Raw genomic sequence first — 19,232 nt, 5'->3', positions numbered from 1 at the left:
TGGCAAATTATCCGCAACCCCAATATTCAGGAGATAAACCTGTCCTTGCACCTTGATGTATAGATCCGCTGTTGGATAAGGCTTTTCATCTCCATGAACACAACAAACAGGAATCGTTTCAGTCATATTAATACTATTTAAGGGGACAAACTGTCTGTGTACAAGAGTCTGTGTACTACCTGTATCAATTAGTGCCTTTAATGTATCACCATTAATCTCAACTGATGTCATCTTTAACCCTCTGTCTAATTTTATCTCAGAGTTATCATGGCTTCGGGGCACAAAGCACATTTGGGTTAATTTAGCTGAGTTTTCAGGGCACATGGGCTTTGTATGACCTTCCATACCACAAAGATAGCATACCAAGGTTTTGGCCGGGGACTTCAAAGACCCATCGGGTGAATGGCTATATGAAGCCCTACTCACATTGGCAGCTCGTCTCTGCGGGAGTGATTTCCGGCTGTCCTTCGTTTTCCAAGTCATAAAGCTCCAAGGCTGTCCCTTTTTCCGTGCCGCCACAAAAACATCAGCCAGCTTTGCAGCCTCTGCAGCAGAGGGTGGATTATGCTCTTTTATCCACACCTGCAACTCAGGAGATAGCATTCGTAAATATTGCTCAAGAATGATGATTTCCCCAATGTCCTGAACGGTTTTATCTTCAGGGTGGACCCATTTTACATAAAGCTCCTTCAGCCGTGCATACAACTCTTTAGGGCTTTCTGCAGGGTTTACATCAAGAGATCGAAATCTCTGCCTATAGGTCTCAGGATTGATATCATGTTTATAAAGAATAGCTGCCTTAACCTTATCATAATCCAAAGAATCATCAACATCCATATGTACATATGCACCTCTTGCTTTGCCCGTAAGCAGCGGTACAAGGTGAAAAACCCAATCATGTCTCCGCCACCGACAGGCCAGTGCAATGCGTTCGAAGGTAATCAAAAAATGTTCAATATCATCCTCGTTGGTAAGTTTTTGCAACTTAGGCTCCAGAAAATGGGACTGACCTGATAAACCAGTAGCTGATATACTAGGACCAGCTTGAGGAACAATGTCGTCATCTAGAGATTCTGGATCAGGTGATTCAGCTGCCTGACCTTCAGGCGCTGGAGAAGTGCGGGCTTGTACTTCTACCTGTAACAACTGAAACTGGTGTTGAAGTGCTTTAAAATGTTCTTCTTGCTTTGCACTTTCCTCCTTCTGTTTAACCTCTCTGGCCTCCTGCTGCCCCATATGTGAACGGAGAAGAGAGATCAGATCCGATATCGTTGGTTCCCTACCTCGGCCCTCAGTGCTGTCTACCCCTCCAGAAGTTCCATTCTCCTCCTGTTCTCCATCGACTTGTCCTTCTGAGCCCATTTGCTGGCTTGGTACATCTCCTCGGACTGCTCTCGCACTCCGTGCTCCTCTGCATGGTTTGATAAGGAGTGGGGGGGAAAGAGAAAAAAAAACAAAAAAAACCTGTGCCTTTTTTGTGTGTGTATTTTTTCTTTTACACTGGCTGAATCCCACTGCTGCCACCAATTGTCATGATCCAAGCCGCCAGGAACACACAGGCACAAATGTAATCTTCAAAAAAATGGGTTTTATTATACCCCAAAAAGGACAAAATGATTACAAAAATTCTAAATAACAAAAAATAAAGTTTGTAAGAACCAAGTGGGCCCATAAAAGAGGTTACCTTAACAGACTGCTACTCAAAAATCACTTAACAAAAACATAACTCAAACTGACCTGCCCAAATGAGAAACAGCTCCAGTTATATAGCAAATGAATAAACCATTATATAAACCAAAGGTGAAAACTAAAGGGATAACAGATAACCATCATTCAAGAAGAACCCCATTCCCCCTGCATGATCACAATAGATGGTCCAGTCCACTTTATTGGCTTCTGCATTTAAACCAGCTCCACCCTCAGCCTCCTCTTTCAGCCAAACCAGGAAGGACTGGAGCGGAGGTCAGGTAACTCAGAAAGAGCAGAAATATAATCAATATAACATACCTATATAAAATAACAAACAATGCAAAGCAAAGTCTATGCTAGTGATGGGCAGATGAAGCTTCGTGAAGCACTGAAGCTTTTCATCCAATTGGTTCACCCCAGCGCAAAGCTTCTTGAAGCTTCATTTGCTCTAGTAGGACACCTACTGGACGTAAAAATAATAGCTGGCATGAATTTGAAGAGTGTGGCCTTTTGCACACAGCCTGTAAATGTCAACAACAAAAGGAGTGTGTAAAACATGTATATTGTAGTGATGCAGTATACTGTGTATATTTATACTGGCAGTATGGAAAATGATTATTTGGAAATGCTTAAAATGCAAATGATCATTTACTGTGAGGTGAGGTGTGGTTGGGGTGTGGACAGTGGTTGTGCGGTTGTAACGTTGAGGTATGGACAGCTACACAGTCCTGCCTGTTCACATTTTATTCTGTAAAAACTAAATTTTCACTGCTTTTATGGCCTTTTTAGTGGGGAGAACATAGCTAGGATTTAATGATTTAACACATCTTTTGAATCCTTTGTCCTCCACAATGCTAAATGGCTGGGAGTCCTCAATCACCATGCTGACCAGGTCTTCATCTATTTGAGATTGTTCTCCTGAGGAAAGACAATAAAGACAAAGCACAAATATAAATATCACACATGTAACTTATTACAGTTGTATAATATTGTTATATCATTTAGTAACATTACTGCATGCTATATTATCATGGCATTTGATGGCTCACCTGGTCTTGCTCCACAATCGGTGTCCCCCTTATTCTCATGCAAAGCTCTGTAGTGCCTAAGCATGGATGAGGTGTTGTTGTTATATCCCAGCTCCCTGGCACATAGCAAACACTTCACCTTGTACAAAAGTCAAGACAGCTCAACATAAATTGTATTGCAGCATCAGTATTATGAAAATACATCTTCTGTAGAAATTTACATACCTTGTTGGGAGGAATAAAATCACAATGTTCCCACACAGGGGAGGACATCCTCCTCTTCTTAGCTGGCTCCATTCTCTCCTGACTTTCTCTCCTCACTCTCATAAACCTCCAAACTGTCTCCAAACTCTCACTAACCGCAACTCTCCATCAAACACCTACATTTTGAATGAAGTCTGAGGGGTTTATATCGCTGTCATATCTCGCGGCAAAGTTCGAACCACTTCATGAACCAGTCACGTGGTACAGCCGGGCAGCGAGGCTTCGGACGTCATCATTTTCAGCTCCTCCCATAAATGAAGCAAGCCTCGATACGCGCATCGCGGAAACGCCCCCTCAATTACCCGACACACGCTCCGAAGCCTCGATACAGAACGTCCCATCACTACAGGTAACCTCAAAACGTCAAATTAGTTAACTTATGATCACAGAAACTTTAAAGCATAACGTAAACATAAGACAAAAGACCAAATGAATATTACTAAGTGTCTCAGTTGTGTGGTTGCATGCACCCATCACAGTGACCATCACAGTTTTACACACCTGTTCTGTATGACTTTGTCTCAGGTTTGCGGTGATATCCAGCACTCTGAGCTGATGGCAGATCTGGTCAGTCCACAGTAGCTTCAACCACTAAATTATCTCTAACACATCACCAAACCAAAGTCTTCCTGCTAAGAGTACATCAAAGGTGAAAAGCGAGCCTAGAATGTCATCATTTCTGCTCTCCTCTTTCTTCTTCTTCTACTTCTGGACCGCACACATCTGTCGCTGCCCTACTCAGGTCGATCTAATGAAAATCAGCCAGAAATAATAATCAGAAATCCAAATGTAGAATTTATAGTTCCCCATTGATGCAATTTGGTTATTAAATTTAAGAAGCAGTCTGTAATGCTCACCCCAGCATAGTTGAAGCAGATCATCAAAGCATGCTGAACACTTTCTACCATTCCACATGTGCATTTTCTATCCAGGTACTCAACAGCACCAAACCATAATTGTGAATCCATGGCTTTGATCTGGTGAAAATCACCCTACCCCTACTGTTCATCTTTACACACAACAGATGGTGTTTCTGTATCTTATGACTGAATGAAAAGTAATGACAACCGTTATTTTCAATCTTCCATTGCTTCTACCTGTTGTTTCTCTGTATTATTGTCGGATCTTTACCTTCAAATAAAGTGCCTTCAATATAAACTGCCTTGAGGTAACTTGTTGTAATTTGGTGTTTTATTAAGAAAATTGAACTATTGTGGCAGAAAAGTTGGATGCAAACCAAGACTAAAAGTCCTCAGGCAGGAGTCATAGCTGGGCTTTAGCATCTGGGTCACCCACTTTACCCAGGGAGCTAAACCAGCATCTCCAACAGGTGATTTGTTTGTCTGGCAGTTTCAGGCTGGGAAAGCTTGTTAAACTTTAACAAAACATTATTTGGCACCAACGTGAATGATTTGGGTCATGTTTATCACGTCTGAGTCAGGGAGCAAAGGTCACCTCCTTTATGCAGGATTTCACCTTATGCCAACAGGGGGAAAAAATCACGAGTTCTTAAACAAGCTGTAGGTCATGTTACTACACACATTTCAATATGTAAGCATTTCATCATGTTTTAGAGTCTCAGAGTTATTTCAGCCTCATCTTCACATATTTTCACAAATATTCACATTATCTCCGAGATCCAGTTGTGAAATTTTTTCCCTCAGTGTAACCGATTGCAACACAACAAATGACTGACCAGTGATTAGTGTTTTACAGTGATTACAACAGACAGCCTGTTTCTGCCACTGCTGCCAAGCATTTGCTCTTTTCAGCTTGTTCAATTGTGGAGGTTTTTACATTCTTTACCTTACAATATAAAGCACCTTGAGGCAACTGTTGTTTTTTGGCACTATATATAAATATAAATGAATTGAACTGGTAGCAACTTTATGAATGAGAAAATGAAAACAAGTGTCAGTCAGCTGGTTCATGTCCAGCAGGTGGGGAGGAATCAGTGAGTCTGTTACTCCAGTTACTTACTCAGAGGTAAAGTTAAAGAAAACGAGTTTCCTTCATCGCACTAAACCTGCCCACTAAACATGACCCTGAATGAACCCATATGTAAAGGACTGTAGGTTTTAAGCAGGCTCAGGTAATGGCAACACAATAGATGAGGAAAGTGGGGGAACTCTGACGACATCTAGTGGACATCTTGAAGATGACGGGTCTGAACAGAGAGCAATGCAGGTCTGTGGAGAAGATTGCAGCACACTGTGAAATATGAACTATGAATAATATCTACATCTGTAATGATGTAATCAAAATAGGCTCCATGTAGTTTAAGTTCTGTTACTGTACTTATGAAGCAAACTGCACACACAGAGTTGGCAAACATTGAGTTTACTTGCATTTAGGCAAAATGATATAAACACTTATCATGAGCCAATATAGCACATTTAACTGCTTTTATTTAGCAGGGATTACACAATACACAAAATTAGTCACAAAAAATTTAATCAAATCTTGCAACATGTTGCTAAGAAGAACCAGGACAACCAGGTCAAAGCCATACTGAAGTATAACCTTCATTAACATAAATCACAAAGAAAACATATTTAAATAAAAATTGTATACTTGTCTTGAACTTTTTTAAATCTTTAGTCCTGTGTATTAAAACTTATTTATTGGCTGATAAAAAGGAATCACATCATGGTTGTTACAAGGAACAAGTGATGAAAAACTCATTTTCATGTTTGTTTTCTTCTATACTGAAGAAGAAATACAAGTTTCTGTGGTAAATATTAAAAGAGCATCCATGTTCAATAAATATTTGTGTCACCTTTAAAGACCAATAAAAAAAATATCAAACTTAGAGAAACATAAAGTCAGGGCTGGAACAAACAACATAGAGTGCCCTTCACTGCTGTGGACAGGAAATGTACCGTGACTTGGAGCATGAGGTCATTTTCTACCTCGGGTGCTGCAGTGATTTGGTTTGTCACTCAGGTGGATCCTTAGATGAAAATTCAGTCCTGATTTCCAACTGAATCTTTCCCCACAGGAGCTACAAATATATGGTTTCTCACCTGTGTGGATCCTTCTGTGACTTTTCATAGTCGACAAGTCTCTAAACTCTTTCCTACAGACGTTGCAAGAATACGCTTTCTCACCGGTGTGGATTCTCAAATGAGTTTCTAGTCCTGATTTCTTACCAAATCTTTTCCCACATGTGCTACAGAAATACGGCTTCTCGCCTGTGTGGATTCTCACGTGACTTTCAAATCCGGATTTCTTATTAAATCTTTTCCCACAGGTGATGCAAAAATATGGCTTCTCGCCTGTGTGGATCCTTACGTGAGTTTCCAATCCTGATTTCCAAATGAATCTTTTCCCACAGGTGCTACAAGAATGTGGCTTCTCACTTGTGTGAACTCTCATGTGTCTCGTCAGGTTGGATTTACACTGAAAAGTTTTTCCACAAGTGTCACAGCTTACAGATTTTTTACTTGTATCAGTTTCACTCCGAGACTTATCTGTTCGGTTTTTGTGACGTCTCCTTTTCTTCAGCTCCGCATTTCTAGTTGATCCCGAGTCCACATGCTGGTTTTCTTCCTGTTCCTCAAGCTCTGGTTCAGGAAAGTTAAGAGCAAGGAGCTGGTCATCGTTTGGTTCTGATTCACTGAGGTCACTTTCCTCAAAACTAGAAGTCACCATAAAACTATTGATCTCCTGCTTCAGTACAATCTCCTCCAGCTCCTGACTGGTGCAGAGTTCCTCCTGTTCCTCTTTAATCTGTGGAGGATCTGGGTCCTCCTGGTCCAGACTTGAGTTCCTCTCCTGCTGATTGGCGACAAACTCCTCCTCCTTACAGGCAGTTTGCTGGTGGAGGTCTAAACGAACAATAAAAAAAATGTAATTATAGAAAAACACTTCTGAGAAGATAAAGTTTTAGTTAAAGTCTGTAATGAGGGCATGTTGCTCACATTTGCAGGTGAAATTAAAAGTGTGTAAAAATGAAGTTATTTGTGCACTCTGATGCAAATGAGAACTTGAGTTCTGACATTTTTCAGCAACATTAAGAGTAAAAAAAACCTTTCAAACAAAAAAGAACTCACTTATTACTGACTGACTGATGATCTATTTTGGAGTTGATCTCGAAACTGATCTACATCTTGATATTTTTCAAAATAATCTTCACTATTGGGGGTGGCTGTAGCTCAGGCGGTAGAGCAGATCATCTACTGATCGGTTCGATTCCCGGCTTCACCTAGTCTGCATTTCAAATATCCTTGGGCAAGATACTAACTCCAAGTTGCCTCAAGTTGCTCTTTGATCTGTGGAATGTGTGTCTGAATGTTGGTAGAAAGCACTAAGAAAAATGTGCTTGTGCGAATGGGAGTGAGTGGGTGAATGCACAAGTTTTGTAAAGCGCTTTGAGTGCTCAAGATTGAGTAGAAAAGCGCTATATAAGAACCAGTCCATTTAAAACTCCCTGTCATGTTTTCACGAATACACATTAAATAGATCTGACTGATACAAACTGTAGGTTTAATATTAATGTTAACACTTCAGAAAAGCGATTACAGTTTTACCGCTGGTCTGTAAATCTTTCTCAGGTTTCCAGATGTTATGCAGCTGTCTGAGCCGCTCTTCCCCGCTCCAGACGACGATGCCTTCATCCTCGTGTTTCACTACAAGCTGTTCTCCCTCTTGACTGATGCAGAGTTCCTCCTGTTCCTCTTTGATCTGTGGGGGATCTGTGTCCTCCTGGTCCAGATTGAAGTTCCTCTCCTGCTTCCAGACCTGCTGGCCAGCCAGATCTTCCTCCTCCTTACACTTCATGTTGATGTGGGACTTGAGGAACAAAGTAAAAAGAAAAAGATTAGACAGGTAAAGGTGCAGCCTCAGTCAGCAGGGCTGTACACTGTGAGCATGTTGCTCACATATGTGAGAGAGGTTTGTACAAATGTTTCAGAAGCACCATGTGACTCCCTCTCTTTGTTGGAAAGTCTTATTAATTCACTTTATAACTATTACTTTGAAGATAAATTTCTACCATCACAAAAATATTATGACCTCTTTAAAAACAAACAACGGCAACTACATGACTTAAATTCCATGTTTAGATGAAGGTAATGGTCAATGCCTTTTGACAGGGGAAAAACCTCCACACAGAAGAATCTTACTTGGCTGAATCATAAATTATTCACCATGATTAAAACTGCAGATGAGCAATAATCTGCATTTTATTTTAGCCAAAGAGGAATGTTTCTGTTTGTCTGTGATCTGACTTTTTCTGCTGGGTCCAAATTTCATTTTATCCTGTGTAAGTTTGTTTCTCTTCCTGTTAACTAGCAAAGTCAAAATCACCTTGATTCATTTAACTTTAATTCAATTATAAATGTAATCATTTTATTGAACAATTAATTTCATTTCAATGAAAAACAATTACTTAAAAGAAAGAGATTAAGTTGGAGAGAGACATGTGGCCATCTTTTAGTGAGTTAGACCCTGATTAAGGGGTATTTTTAAAAGTAAAGCCCATCTCTCAAAGTCCCTGCCGGCCTGCCTCCACCTCGGGAAGTCTGTGGGTGCAGACGGAGGTGAGGAGCACCACAGGCGGCAGAGAACTGTCTGTAGCCCCGGAGTGAGGCGTCGTGAACCGAAGCAGACAGCGAACTGTGGCACAGTGCAGAAAACCGAAGCTTTCCCTCCCTGTTTGGTTTTGATGTGTCTCATGAAAGTCTATTGTTAAAAGTTGACCTTTAAAAAAAACGGACGCACTTGTTTGATTAGCTGCTCTCTGATTTTAGCCTGTTAGCTTACAGACTGAGCTCAGATCGTTCCTGTGTTAGTTCATTGAGAACATCACAGTTTTACATACCTGCTGCGTGACTTCATCTCGGGTCTCCGGCTGATATACAGCAGTCTGAGCCAGTGGCGGATCTCATCATCCTGGACGACTGTTTTTAATGTTTTTAACCACGGAGATTTCTTCTGCATCATCAGTCTCTCATTGTTAAACTCTCCCAGAAACTGAAGACAGTTGTGCCATTTCCGCGCTTCTTCTTCTTCTATTGAGTAGACGGCAGACTACACATGTCCAAGGGTAATACTGTCCTCCTCAGGCCATTGGCATCAAGTCAAAGCCTTAAAGTCTGGTACTTTGCGCATGGTCATTTTTTACGAACAGCAGAATCACAAGACAAAGCGTGCCAATGTTTATACTTTTCACTGTGACTGCCAAATAGATGAAAAAGTAGATGTTAAAAAACAACTTATAGTTTTGTCATTGGGCTGGTAGAAAGCTATGAGTTTCTGTCCCTTTGTCTGACCTTAGAGACTTATTTTAAAAGGAAACATTACAATCCTTTAAAGCAAGTATTTTCACCTCTGTTCCCCCCTCTGTACTTAGCTTTTTTGTTGTCATGTCAGTAATTGTCCAGTTGATGGCTCCCTTGGATCACAAGCCTGTCTCATGAGTCCAAGTGAATATATTCTTAATAAACAGCTTTGAAGAATTTGTGACCAACTTTGTTTAATTCGGAACATCATCATCATGAGTCAAACTCACTCTTGGATCTACAAAATATTGAACAAAAACAAACATCACTGAATCATAAGGTATTTGCTCCAACTCTTAGTCCAGAAACACATGAGTGAACTAGATCAGCTGCTCCTCCAGTTCAGCTGTGGATTTATATCATTATTTATATTTGTAAAGTGGATATGCAGTTTTTCAGTACTAATATAAGCATTTTATATCATTGCTTTATTGACAGATGTTTGGTGTTCAAGGTCAGGCATCAGTTTGAAAAAAACAAACAAACACACTGAGTTGAACTTGAACTTCCTACTGACAAAAACTAAAATTGGTGCAAAAATAACCAGAAACATATAAGAAGCATCCTGGAGGTGCTGCAGACAAGATAGGACCAATAACATGTCAACAGGAAATCCTTTTTACTAATTTGTTTATTTCTTTTTAGATTTTTACTCTCCATTTTAAGCCATGATGTTTGCTGATACTGTGTTCCTACTGTTTGTTCTCATTAATAGTTCTGTTTTTAACATTCTGTGCTGAAGCTGGAGGAAATGTTTCTACAGTGTCAGATGATACAGCTCCAAACTAAATAAGTGACTAACTAACGATGCTTTAATACACTTTACTATAAATTATGATATAGTGCACTTTCTTAAAATTTCTTATTGCTCTGTAATTAATTGTTTTCTTTATAAATGTACAAATGAGAATAAAATCTGTGTGATAAAGGAAGGTCTGTAGACTTCTCTGTTAAGATCAGTGAAGAGAAACAACAACATACAAATACCTAAGAAAAATATTCAGTAAACATTTAGAAGATAGAGAAGTTTATGTTGTCATGTGGAGAAATTTTTCAAATAAAAATATCCATAAGCATTGATAGTCTCCATGGCTGAACAGACACAGGAAAGAGCTCCACCTATAAAACGTAAAAACATCAAGACAACATGTTGAAGATGTCGAGGTACTGCCCATAATGTTTGACTGACATCTGATTTATGTGCAGCACATAAATACCACAATAATGATGGAGAGAAACTAAAAGGGAACTAAAATACAGATTTAAACTTACAACAATATGAAAGACTTCAGTCTATTTCACTTTAATCAACTCAGCAGTGGTTCCATACCAGTAAACCAACAGTCCAGCATAGAGCGGCTGAGTGAATGTGGTCTGGACTCTGTGGAGGAGAGTCATGGTTTCAGAGACGCTGTAGAAGGACAAAATACCTGCTCTGTGATCCAGGTACACTCCTACTCTGGAGGAACGAGGACCTGAGACAGGAGTTTGGATGTTGTTGTACCAAAATGTAAAACTGTTGTTGTAACAATTTAATGACCAAGATTTGTCATTCCATCCAAATCCACATTCATTACCCCATCCTTTTCTGCTGATATTCTTGTATGCGACTGCTACATAACCTCCTCCCCCTCTCCACTCCACCTCCCAGTAACAACGTTCAGTCAGACTCTCTCGACTCAGGACCTGAGACACTTCATTGAATCTGTCTGGATGATCAGAATAAGACTGTTGTTGATTCATTACTGTTACTTTTCTGTTCCCCTCTGATAATAACAGCTCTTTGTATGCTGTGTTTGGATCCAGTGTGATTTCACATGAATATTTTAAGAATCCAGCTCTGGTCTTTGGCTCTGGTTGTGACAGTGAAACATCCACTTCAGTGACTGTCAGTGAGATGTTTGTCCATTCCTCTCTCAGAATGTCCTGTAGTTTATCTCTGACCTCTGACACAGCTGCTGTCACATCCTCAAAGTAGCTCAGAGGACGGATATTGATGCTGGATGAGTCTGTAGACTCACTGAGTGCTGACAGTGAGGGGTAGTTGTGTAGAAACTGGATGTGATCCTCTGTGTGTGAGAGCTGCTTCAGCTCAGCATCTTTCCTCTTCAGCTCAGTGATCTCCTGCTCCAGCTTCTGCTGAAGCTCTTTGACTCGACTCACTTCAGTTTCCTGCTGGGATCTGATCTGCTGCTTCACATCAGAGCTTCTTTTCTGGATGAGATGGATCAGCTCAGTGAAGATCTTCTCACTGTGCTCCACTGTTTGATCAGCAGACTGATTGATGGCCTCCACCTCCTGTTGAAGCAGCTTCACATCTTTCTCTCTGTCCTGGATTCTCTGCTGGATGTTTTGTCGACTCACCTCCAGCTCTCTCTGCCTCTCAGTCCTTTCTGCTGCAGCTGAGACTGTGTCGTGGCCTTTATGTTCATCCACAGAGCAGAGATAACAGATACTCTGCTGATCAGTACGGCAGAACATCTTCATCACCTCATCATGACGAGAGCAGATGTTCTCCTGGAGCTTCTTGGAGGGCTCCACCAGCTTGTGTTTCTTTAATGGAGCCACATCATAATGAGGCTGAAGGTGTTTCTCACAGTAAGATGCCAGACAGACTAAACAGGACTTGAAGGCTTTCATTTTTCTTCCAGTGCAGACATCACAGGCCACATCTTCAGGTCCAGCATAGCAGTGATCAGCAGGAGCAGCTTGGAGTCCAGTCTTCTTCAGCTGCTCCACTAAAACTGCTAAAATGGTGTTTTTCACCAGGACAGGCCTCGCTGTGAAAGTCTGTCTGCACTGAGGGCAGCTGTAGGTTTTCTTCTTTTCCTCTTCATCCCAGAAGCTTTCAATACACTTCATGCAGTAGCTGTGTCCACAGGGAAGAGCCACCGGATTCTTCAGTAGATCCAAACAGATCGAACAAGAGAAGGTTTCTCGGTCCAGCTGAACTCCTTTCTGCGCCATTTCTCCTCTCAGTGTCAGTGACTGTGTAAGTTTCACTTCCTTAATATAGAAACTGGTCTGACCTGATCTGAACAACAAGTGTTGCTGCTGTGAATGGGGCCTGCCAGCTCTAACACATGTTGGTTACACCCATCTTCATAATGTAGATCTAAAGGGGAGGGAACACAGAAAGATATGGACAGACAGGAGGTGCTTAGCTAGAGAGCAGGAAGAAGAGGAAGGGTTTTCATGCTGCGATTCATTCCAGAAAGCAGGAAGAGGCTCTGTGTTTAATTGTTTTTTGTTCAAACCTTTAACTAAATAATATAAATGTCAATAACTGGATGCCTCTCTATTCTTTTTGTTAATCTGCTAAATAAATAGTTTGTTTCTTTTAACAATTCAAATAGCAGAAATGAACAGCTGACAGCTTGTCAGACTCAGACTGTAAACCATAGAGACAGTTTATATATACATTTAGTCAGGGCAGTGCAGAGATGTTTAAAGGGGCGGGTGCTCACAGTTAAAAAGGGCACATAGAAGCAGGCTGAAGAACAACAACCCACATTCATCAAGAATCTAATATGGAATCACATCACACTACATCACTGTCATCAGGTGGGCACAATGCAAAGCAAATGTAGCCTATTTTTTACCTGATGGGGTACAATGTTGCTGTTTGGGGGGTTGCTTCTGCTCTTGCTGCTGATAGTGCTGGAGGGCAGGGCTGTGTTGATCTGAGACTGTAGAGATTAAACAGTCCACAGGAGAGAGGGTAGCTGATTAAACAAGTGTTATGAGATAATAATAAAACGCAAAGATTGGTCACGGCGCTTGGAACCATAAGGCAACAAAACTGTGGGAAATAAACTAAGCTCTGCCTGTGAATCACTCTTTGCCTCTCTTCTTCCTTCCATCTCCTCATCTCATCTATCACATTCCACTTGCTGTCCATCTGAGAACGAGGCACAGTTTGCTATTGAATCCATCTATTATTTAATTATACATTTTAACAACTCTTGCACCTAATCCCCTTAGGCAGAGCAATGAAATGCACAGCTTTGGAGAACCGATCGATGATGGTCAGAATAACTGTTACCTGAGGATGGTGGGAGACCAGTGATGAAGTCCAGTGCGATATGAGACCAGGGGCATCTAGGAACGGGCAACGGAGGCCAGCAGGAGGTGAAACCTAAACTGGAAAAAACTAACACAACACAGAACTGAAACCTAAAATGGAGATGCAGGGAGACGACACAGAATGATGCAGGAAAAAACACAGATGAACCGGCGAGGAGCACACGAGGACACATAGTATAAATACACACAGGGGGGACATGGAATGGCAAAGACACAGCTGATCCTAATTGACTACACGAGACAGGGGGAAATGTGATCAGAACACACTAACATAAGACATGGACCTTCACAATAAAACAGGAAATGCACAGAGACACGGTACAGACACTAAATAGAGGGGAACACAGAAACCAAACTCTAAGAACTAACTAAGGCTACATTCACACTGCAGGCGAAAGCGCATTAAATCCGATTTTTTTTTGACCCTATGCGACCCTATATCCGATCATGCTATGACAGTGTGAACGGCACAAATCCAATATTTTCAAATCTGATCTGGGTCACTTTCACATGTGGTACTGAATACTGAATCTGAATATGCAAATTAGGGGAAATTTACATCAAATTAAATGAGTAATGGCTGATTTGATGACCAAAATCAATGATGGTACTTAGAAACACATGACATTACACATTACATTTTCATGCAGTTAGAAGTTTGAACCTGCAGCTTTATTAAATGAACACCTGGTATCCAACAAGAGTTTAGTTTAAACTTTAGGAACAAAAAAGTAAGAATCAACAGAATTAAACAAAGAACCAACAGCACAGGAAAGTTTAATCTTCATGAAAAACACATGCAGTGACTTCAACGTCCACAATAACACAATGTGTTTGGGCTTATGTGTGTCAGTTTCCAGCTTTAATCTTATGTAACAAGACCTCTTTATAGGTCAATAGAGGAATGAAGTCATTGTTGAACTACAGCTTGTGTGTGTGTCACCTCCACAACCTACAACAATAAAATATGATCTTTGAGTAGTGATATGGGAGTAAAATATACCATACTGATGTGAATAGGAGGTCATCTTTTCCCTCGGCTGTTAGGGTACCTGGGTCGTTGACCCAGTGTTTTGTGTTTGTGGTTTTTGAGTCTTGTTTAATCATTATTCTGTTCTCTGTGTATCTTATGTTTCCTAGTTATCAGAATCAGAATACTTTATTAATCCTTTGGGATTAATAAAGTATTCTGATTTACTTTATTAAATCTTTAATTTATTCAGTATTTGTTGTTTAGGTTGTCTTGGTTAGTATTTGGTCCCGTTCATGTCTTTGTCTCGTGTCTTCTCTCGTCCCTTGCTCTCTGTCCTTTTTGCTCTGCTGCAAACAGAAGCAGAGAAAACTGGAGCTTCTGGTCTTGGCCAGATCTCTTTTGAAAAAGACATTTTAAAGTCAATGAGACTTTTTACCAGATAAATAAATAAAAAATATAAAAGTCTTCTACTTTATGATGGAAATGTTCTTTCTGGCTCAAAATGACATCATTTATCTGAATCTGTAGAAGAAGAAACAATCTTGGAAAGTCACTTTACTCTGTGTCTCACTGGATGTTCAAAGTTTTTAACAAAAGAGAAAAAGAGAAGCATTCTTTGATTTTAGTCTGTTAGCCCACAAGCTGAGTTTTTATCAGAGTCCTGCATGAGTCAGTGTTATTTCACTGAGACTGTCATGATCCAAGCCGCCAGGAACACACAGGCACAAATGTAATCTTCAAAAAAAAGGGTTTTATTATACCCCAAAAAGGACAAAATGATTACAAAAATTCAAAATAACAAAAAATAAAGTTTGTAAGAACCAAGTGGGCCCATAAAAGAGGTTACCTTAACAGACCGCTACTCAAAAATCACTTAACAAAAACATAACTCAAACTGACCTGCCCAAATGAGAAACAGCTCCAGTTATATAGCAAATGAATAAACCATTATATAAACCAAAGGTGAAAACTAAAGGGATAACAGATAACCATCATTCAAGAAGAACCCCATTCCCCCTGCATGATCACAATAGATGGTCCAGTCCACTTTATTGGCTTCTGCATTTAAACCAGCTCCACCCTCAGCCTCCTCTTTCAGCCAAACCAGGAAGGACTGGAGCGGAGGTCAGGTAACTGAGAAAGAGCAGAAATATAATCAATATAACATACCTATATAAAATAACAAACAATGCAAAGCAAAGTCTATGCCACCATTTGGGCTATAGTTTAGTGCTGTCATGCATTACAGGTAACCTCAAAATATCAAATTAGTTAACTTATGATCACAGAAACTTTAAAGCATAACGTAAACATAAGACAAAAGACCAAATGAATATTACCTAAGTGTCTCAGTTGTGTGGTTGCATGCACCCATCACACACTCCCCCCCTTCAGCAGTGAGCTGGAACAGCGAGAGAGATAGTCCGCTGTGCAGTTGTTCCTGCCTGCGATATGCTGGATGGTAAAACGGAATGGCTGCATCGCAAGGTACCATCTGGTAATTCGTCCATTCGTATCCTTCATTTTCTCCAACCACTGGAGCGCCTTGTGGTCAGTTTCCAGTGTAAATTCCCGGCCTAGGAGGTAATACTTGAGGGAATCAAGTGCCCACTTGATTGCTAAAGCCTCCTTTTCCACCGTCGAGTATCTCGTCTCTCTTGGGAACATTTTACGGCTAATGAAAGCCACTGGGTGTCGCTCATTGGGTGGTCCCTGTAGAAGAACAGCCCCCAGACCCCTGTCAGAAACATCAGTTTGAAGAATAAAAGGTTTCTCAAAATCTGGGGTATACAAGACTGGAGTCTTACTGAGGGATTGCCTGATGTCCTGGAAAGCTGCCTCAGCCTCCTCCGTCCACTGAATCTGGTTAGGGCACCTAGAACCTGTTAGATCAGTGAGGGGAGACGCCCTGGCAGAGAAATGAGGGATAAATCTGTGGTAGAACCCTGCCATGCCAAGAAATGATCTAAGTTGTTTCCTTGTCTGTGGCAAACTGCAGGATTCAATGGCGCTGATTTTGCTCACTTGTGGTTTTATCACCCCATTACCTATGACAAATCCCAGGTATTCAGTTTCAGCCTTGGCAAAAACACATTTTGCCGAATTAGCAGTCAGCCCAGCTTCTCTGAGACGCTCTAGTACCTTTTCTAGATGTTTGAGGTGCTCCTCCCAGGTTTGGCTGTAAATCACAATATCGTCCAGATATGCTGCCGCGAACTCTGACAAACCACACAGTACCCGATCCATCAGCCTCTGAAAGGTTGCAGGGGCTCCATGCAAACCAAAAGGCAGGACTGTGAATTGGAATAGCCCCCATGGTGTCCGGAAGGCAGTCAGTTCCCTTGAGCGCTGAGTAAGTGGCACCTGCCAATAGCCTTTGCAGAGATCTAGAGTCGTCAGGTACTGGGCTTTCCCAAGTCGCTCAATCAGATCATCAACCCTAGGTGTAGGGTATGAATCGAACTTTGAGATGGCATTCAAGTACTTGAAATCAATACAAAACCGCAGGCTACTATCCTTCTTTGGGACCAAAACCACTGGGTTGCACCACTCTCTCTTAGATGGTTCAATGATCCCTAGAGACAACATTAAATCCACCTCCTTCCTCAAAGATGTTAACAGCCGCTCTGGAATCCTATAACTCATACGTCTCACAGACGCTCCATCCTTTAATATAATGTCATGTTCAATAACATCCGTCCCCCCAGGATTCTCCTGAAACACCCCAGAGCTGCATAACTCTTTCACCTGAAGCTGTTTTTCTTCTGAAAGGTGATTAAGGTCCACCTGCTGGAGCACCCCTGAAGGAAGATACTGCTCCTCTACCTCTTCCTCCTCATGAATCTCCCTTATCAAAAGAACTTCTGCTCTCTTTGGCCTCTCCACCCACTCCTTCAGGAGATTTACATGCAAAACTCTACTGGAGCGAGAGTGACCCGGAGTTGCCAGCCGATAGGTGGTTTCTGCTGAATCTGAAAAGGTCCCTGCCATTTAGCTAACAGCTTACGGTCATCACTCGGAAGGAGTACAAGTACCTTTTGTCCAGGTTCAAATGACCTCTCCCGAGCTGACCGATCATACCAGACCTTCTGATGTTGCTGGGCAGCTCCCATATGAGCTTGGGCTAGCTCAGTCATCTTCTCAAGTCGCTCCCTCATCTGTATAACATATGAGATGACATTAGTAGCCCCTGCCCCACTTCAGTCACCCTCCCACATTTCTTTCAGCAAAGAGAGGGGCCCCCTTACTTCGTGACCATATAACAGTTCAAAAGGTGAGAAGCCAGTAGAAGCTTGGGGTACTTCTCTATACGCAAAGAGCAGATAAGGCAGCCACTGATCCCAGTCAGTACCAGTGTCATTCACAAGCTTGCGCAACATCTGCTTCAGGGTCTGGTTAAAGCGCTCCGTCAGGCCATCCGTTTGAGGATGGTATGGAGTAGTCCTTAGCCCTTTGATGCCAAGAAGCTGGTGGACCTGCTTTAATAAAGTTGACATAAAATTAGTCCCACGGTCTGTCAGGATCTCACGAGGGAATCCCACCCTTGAGAAAAATTGCACCAGACAAAAAGCCACAGACTTGGCCTTTACAGATTTCAGAGGAAAAACTTCAGGGTACTTTGTGGCATAATCAGTTATTACCAGCATGTAACGGTTCCCTGCCCTGCTTTTCTCAACAGGTCCGACAACATCCATCCCCAACCGTTCAAATGGGGTGCTAATAACTGGCAAAGGCTGAAGTGGAGCCCTGGAGGGGGTTTTGATGGAAGTCTTTTGGCACTGAGGGCAGCTTTTACAAAATTGGGCCACGTCAGCACGCAGGCCCGGCCAGTGGAAATACTTCCTAATGCGAGCCATGGTTTTATGCTTCCCTAAATGTCCTGCCCACGGCACAGAGTGCCCCAAATTCAGTACCACCTCCCTGACTCCACTAGGAACCATCAGCTGTACCTGTGATCTTTGCCGGCGATAAAGAATGCCATCTTTCAGAAAAAATTCCTCACTGCTGTTAATATCTGGTTCCATCTCATGTCCTTGTTTTTTGGCTTTCTGAAAAAAGGGTGCTAATACTGGATCATTGTGTTGCATCTCAGTGATATTAGCTGGGACTTTAAAGTCCAAAGGCATCTCAGGTTCACAGACGGGAGATGCTTTCACAATAGTATGATGAAACTTCTCTCGCCTCCTCTCCCTGCGGGACTTGCGCAATTTCCCGGGTGCCGTCTCTAATTCTGCCTCATAAAATGGCAGAGCACTAAGGGTCTGAGTGGCATCTGCTGGCTTCCTAGCTTGAGCCCTAGTTACTGCAACATTGCATGTGTGGCTATAATCCAAAAGGTCAAACAGCACAGGTAGATCTCGGCCTAATATAACAGGGAATGGCAAATTATCCGCAACCCCAATATTCAGGAGATAAACCTGTCCTTGCACCTTGATGTATAGATCCGCTGTTGGATAAGGCTTTTCATCTCCATGAACACAACAAACAGGAATCGTTTCAGTCATATTAATACTATTTAAGGGGACAAACTGTCTGTGTACAAGAGTCTGTGTGCTACCTGTATCAATTAGTGCCTTTAATGTATCACCATTAATCTCAACTGATGTCATCTTTAACCCTCTGTCTAATTTTATCTCAGTTATCATGGCTTCGGGGCACAAAGCACATTTGGGTTAATTTAGCTGAGTTTTCAGGGCACATGGGCTTTGTATGACCTTCCATACCACAAAGATAGCATACCAAGGTTTTGGCCGGGGACTTCAAAGACCCATCGGGTGAATGGCTATATGAAGCCCTACTCACATTGGCAGCTCGTCTCTGCGGGAGTGATTTCTGGCTGTCCTTCGTTTTCCAAGTCATAAAGCTCCAAGGCTGTCCCTTTTTCCGTGCCGCCACAAAAACATCAGC

At 41.7% G+C, this 19,232-nt stretch overlaps 2 protein-coding genes across 3 annotated transcripts; both read right to left on the bottom strand.

Annotated features, from left to right (window-relative positions):
• Nucleotides 1-5,305: 5,305 nt before the first annotated feature.
• Nucleotides 5,306-9,520, bottom strand: LOC112431532 (uncharacterized). Of its 2 annotated transcripts, XM_076877131.1 has the most exons (4): nt 8,806-9,520; nt 7,514-7,775; nt 6,235-6,811; nt 5,306-6,150 (listed from the first exon to the last, which is right to left on the bottom strand). In XM_076877131.1, exons 2-4 carry the CDS (start codon nt 7,761-7,763, stop codon nt 5,883-5,885), a joined length of 1,095 nt encoding a protein of 364 aa, XP_076733246.1. In that variant the 5' UTR covers nt 7,764-7,775; nt 8,806-9,520; the 3' UTR covers nt 5,306-5,882. The 2 variants fall into 2 exon arrangements, with proteins under 2 accessions (XP_076733246.1, XP_076733245.1); XM_076877130.1 differs by having other exon boundaries at nt 5,306-6,811.
• A 154-nt stretch (nt 9,521-9,674) lies between these two features.
• On the bottom strand, nt 9,675-13,527 carry LOC112431834 (tripartite motif-containing protein 16-like). The gene is made up of 3 exons (XM_076877118.1): nt 13,311-13,527; nt 12,868-12,954; nt 9,675-12,380 (listed from the first exon to the last, which is right to left on the bottom strand). The coding sequence occupies exon 3, from the start codon at nt 12,230-12,232 to the stop codon at nt 10,559-10,561; it is 1,674 nt and encodes a 557-aa protein (XP_076733233.1). The 5' UTR covers nt 12,233-12,380; nt 12,868-12,954; nt 13,311-13,527; the 3' UTR covers nt 9,675-10,558.
• Between the last annotated feature and the right edge of the window lie 5,705 nt (nt 13,528-19,232).

This window comes from Maylandia zebra, linkage group LG18, assembly GCF_041146795.1.
Source record: "Maylandia zebra isolate NMK-2024a linkage group LG18, Mzebra_GT3a, whole genome shotgun sequence".
NCBI lineage: Eukaryota > Metazoa > Chordata > Actinopteri > Cichliformes > Cichlidae > Maylandia > Maylandia zebra.
Note: the sequence above shows the minus strand (reverse complement) of the source record. Positions and strands in the feature narration are given on the sequence as shown.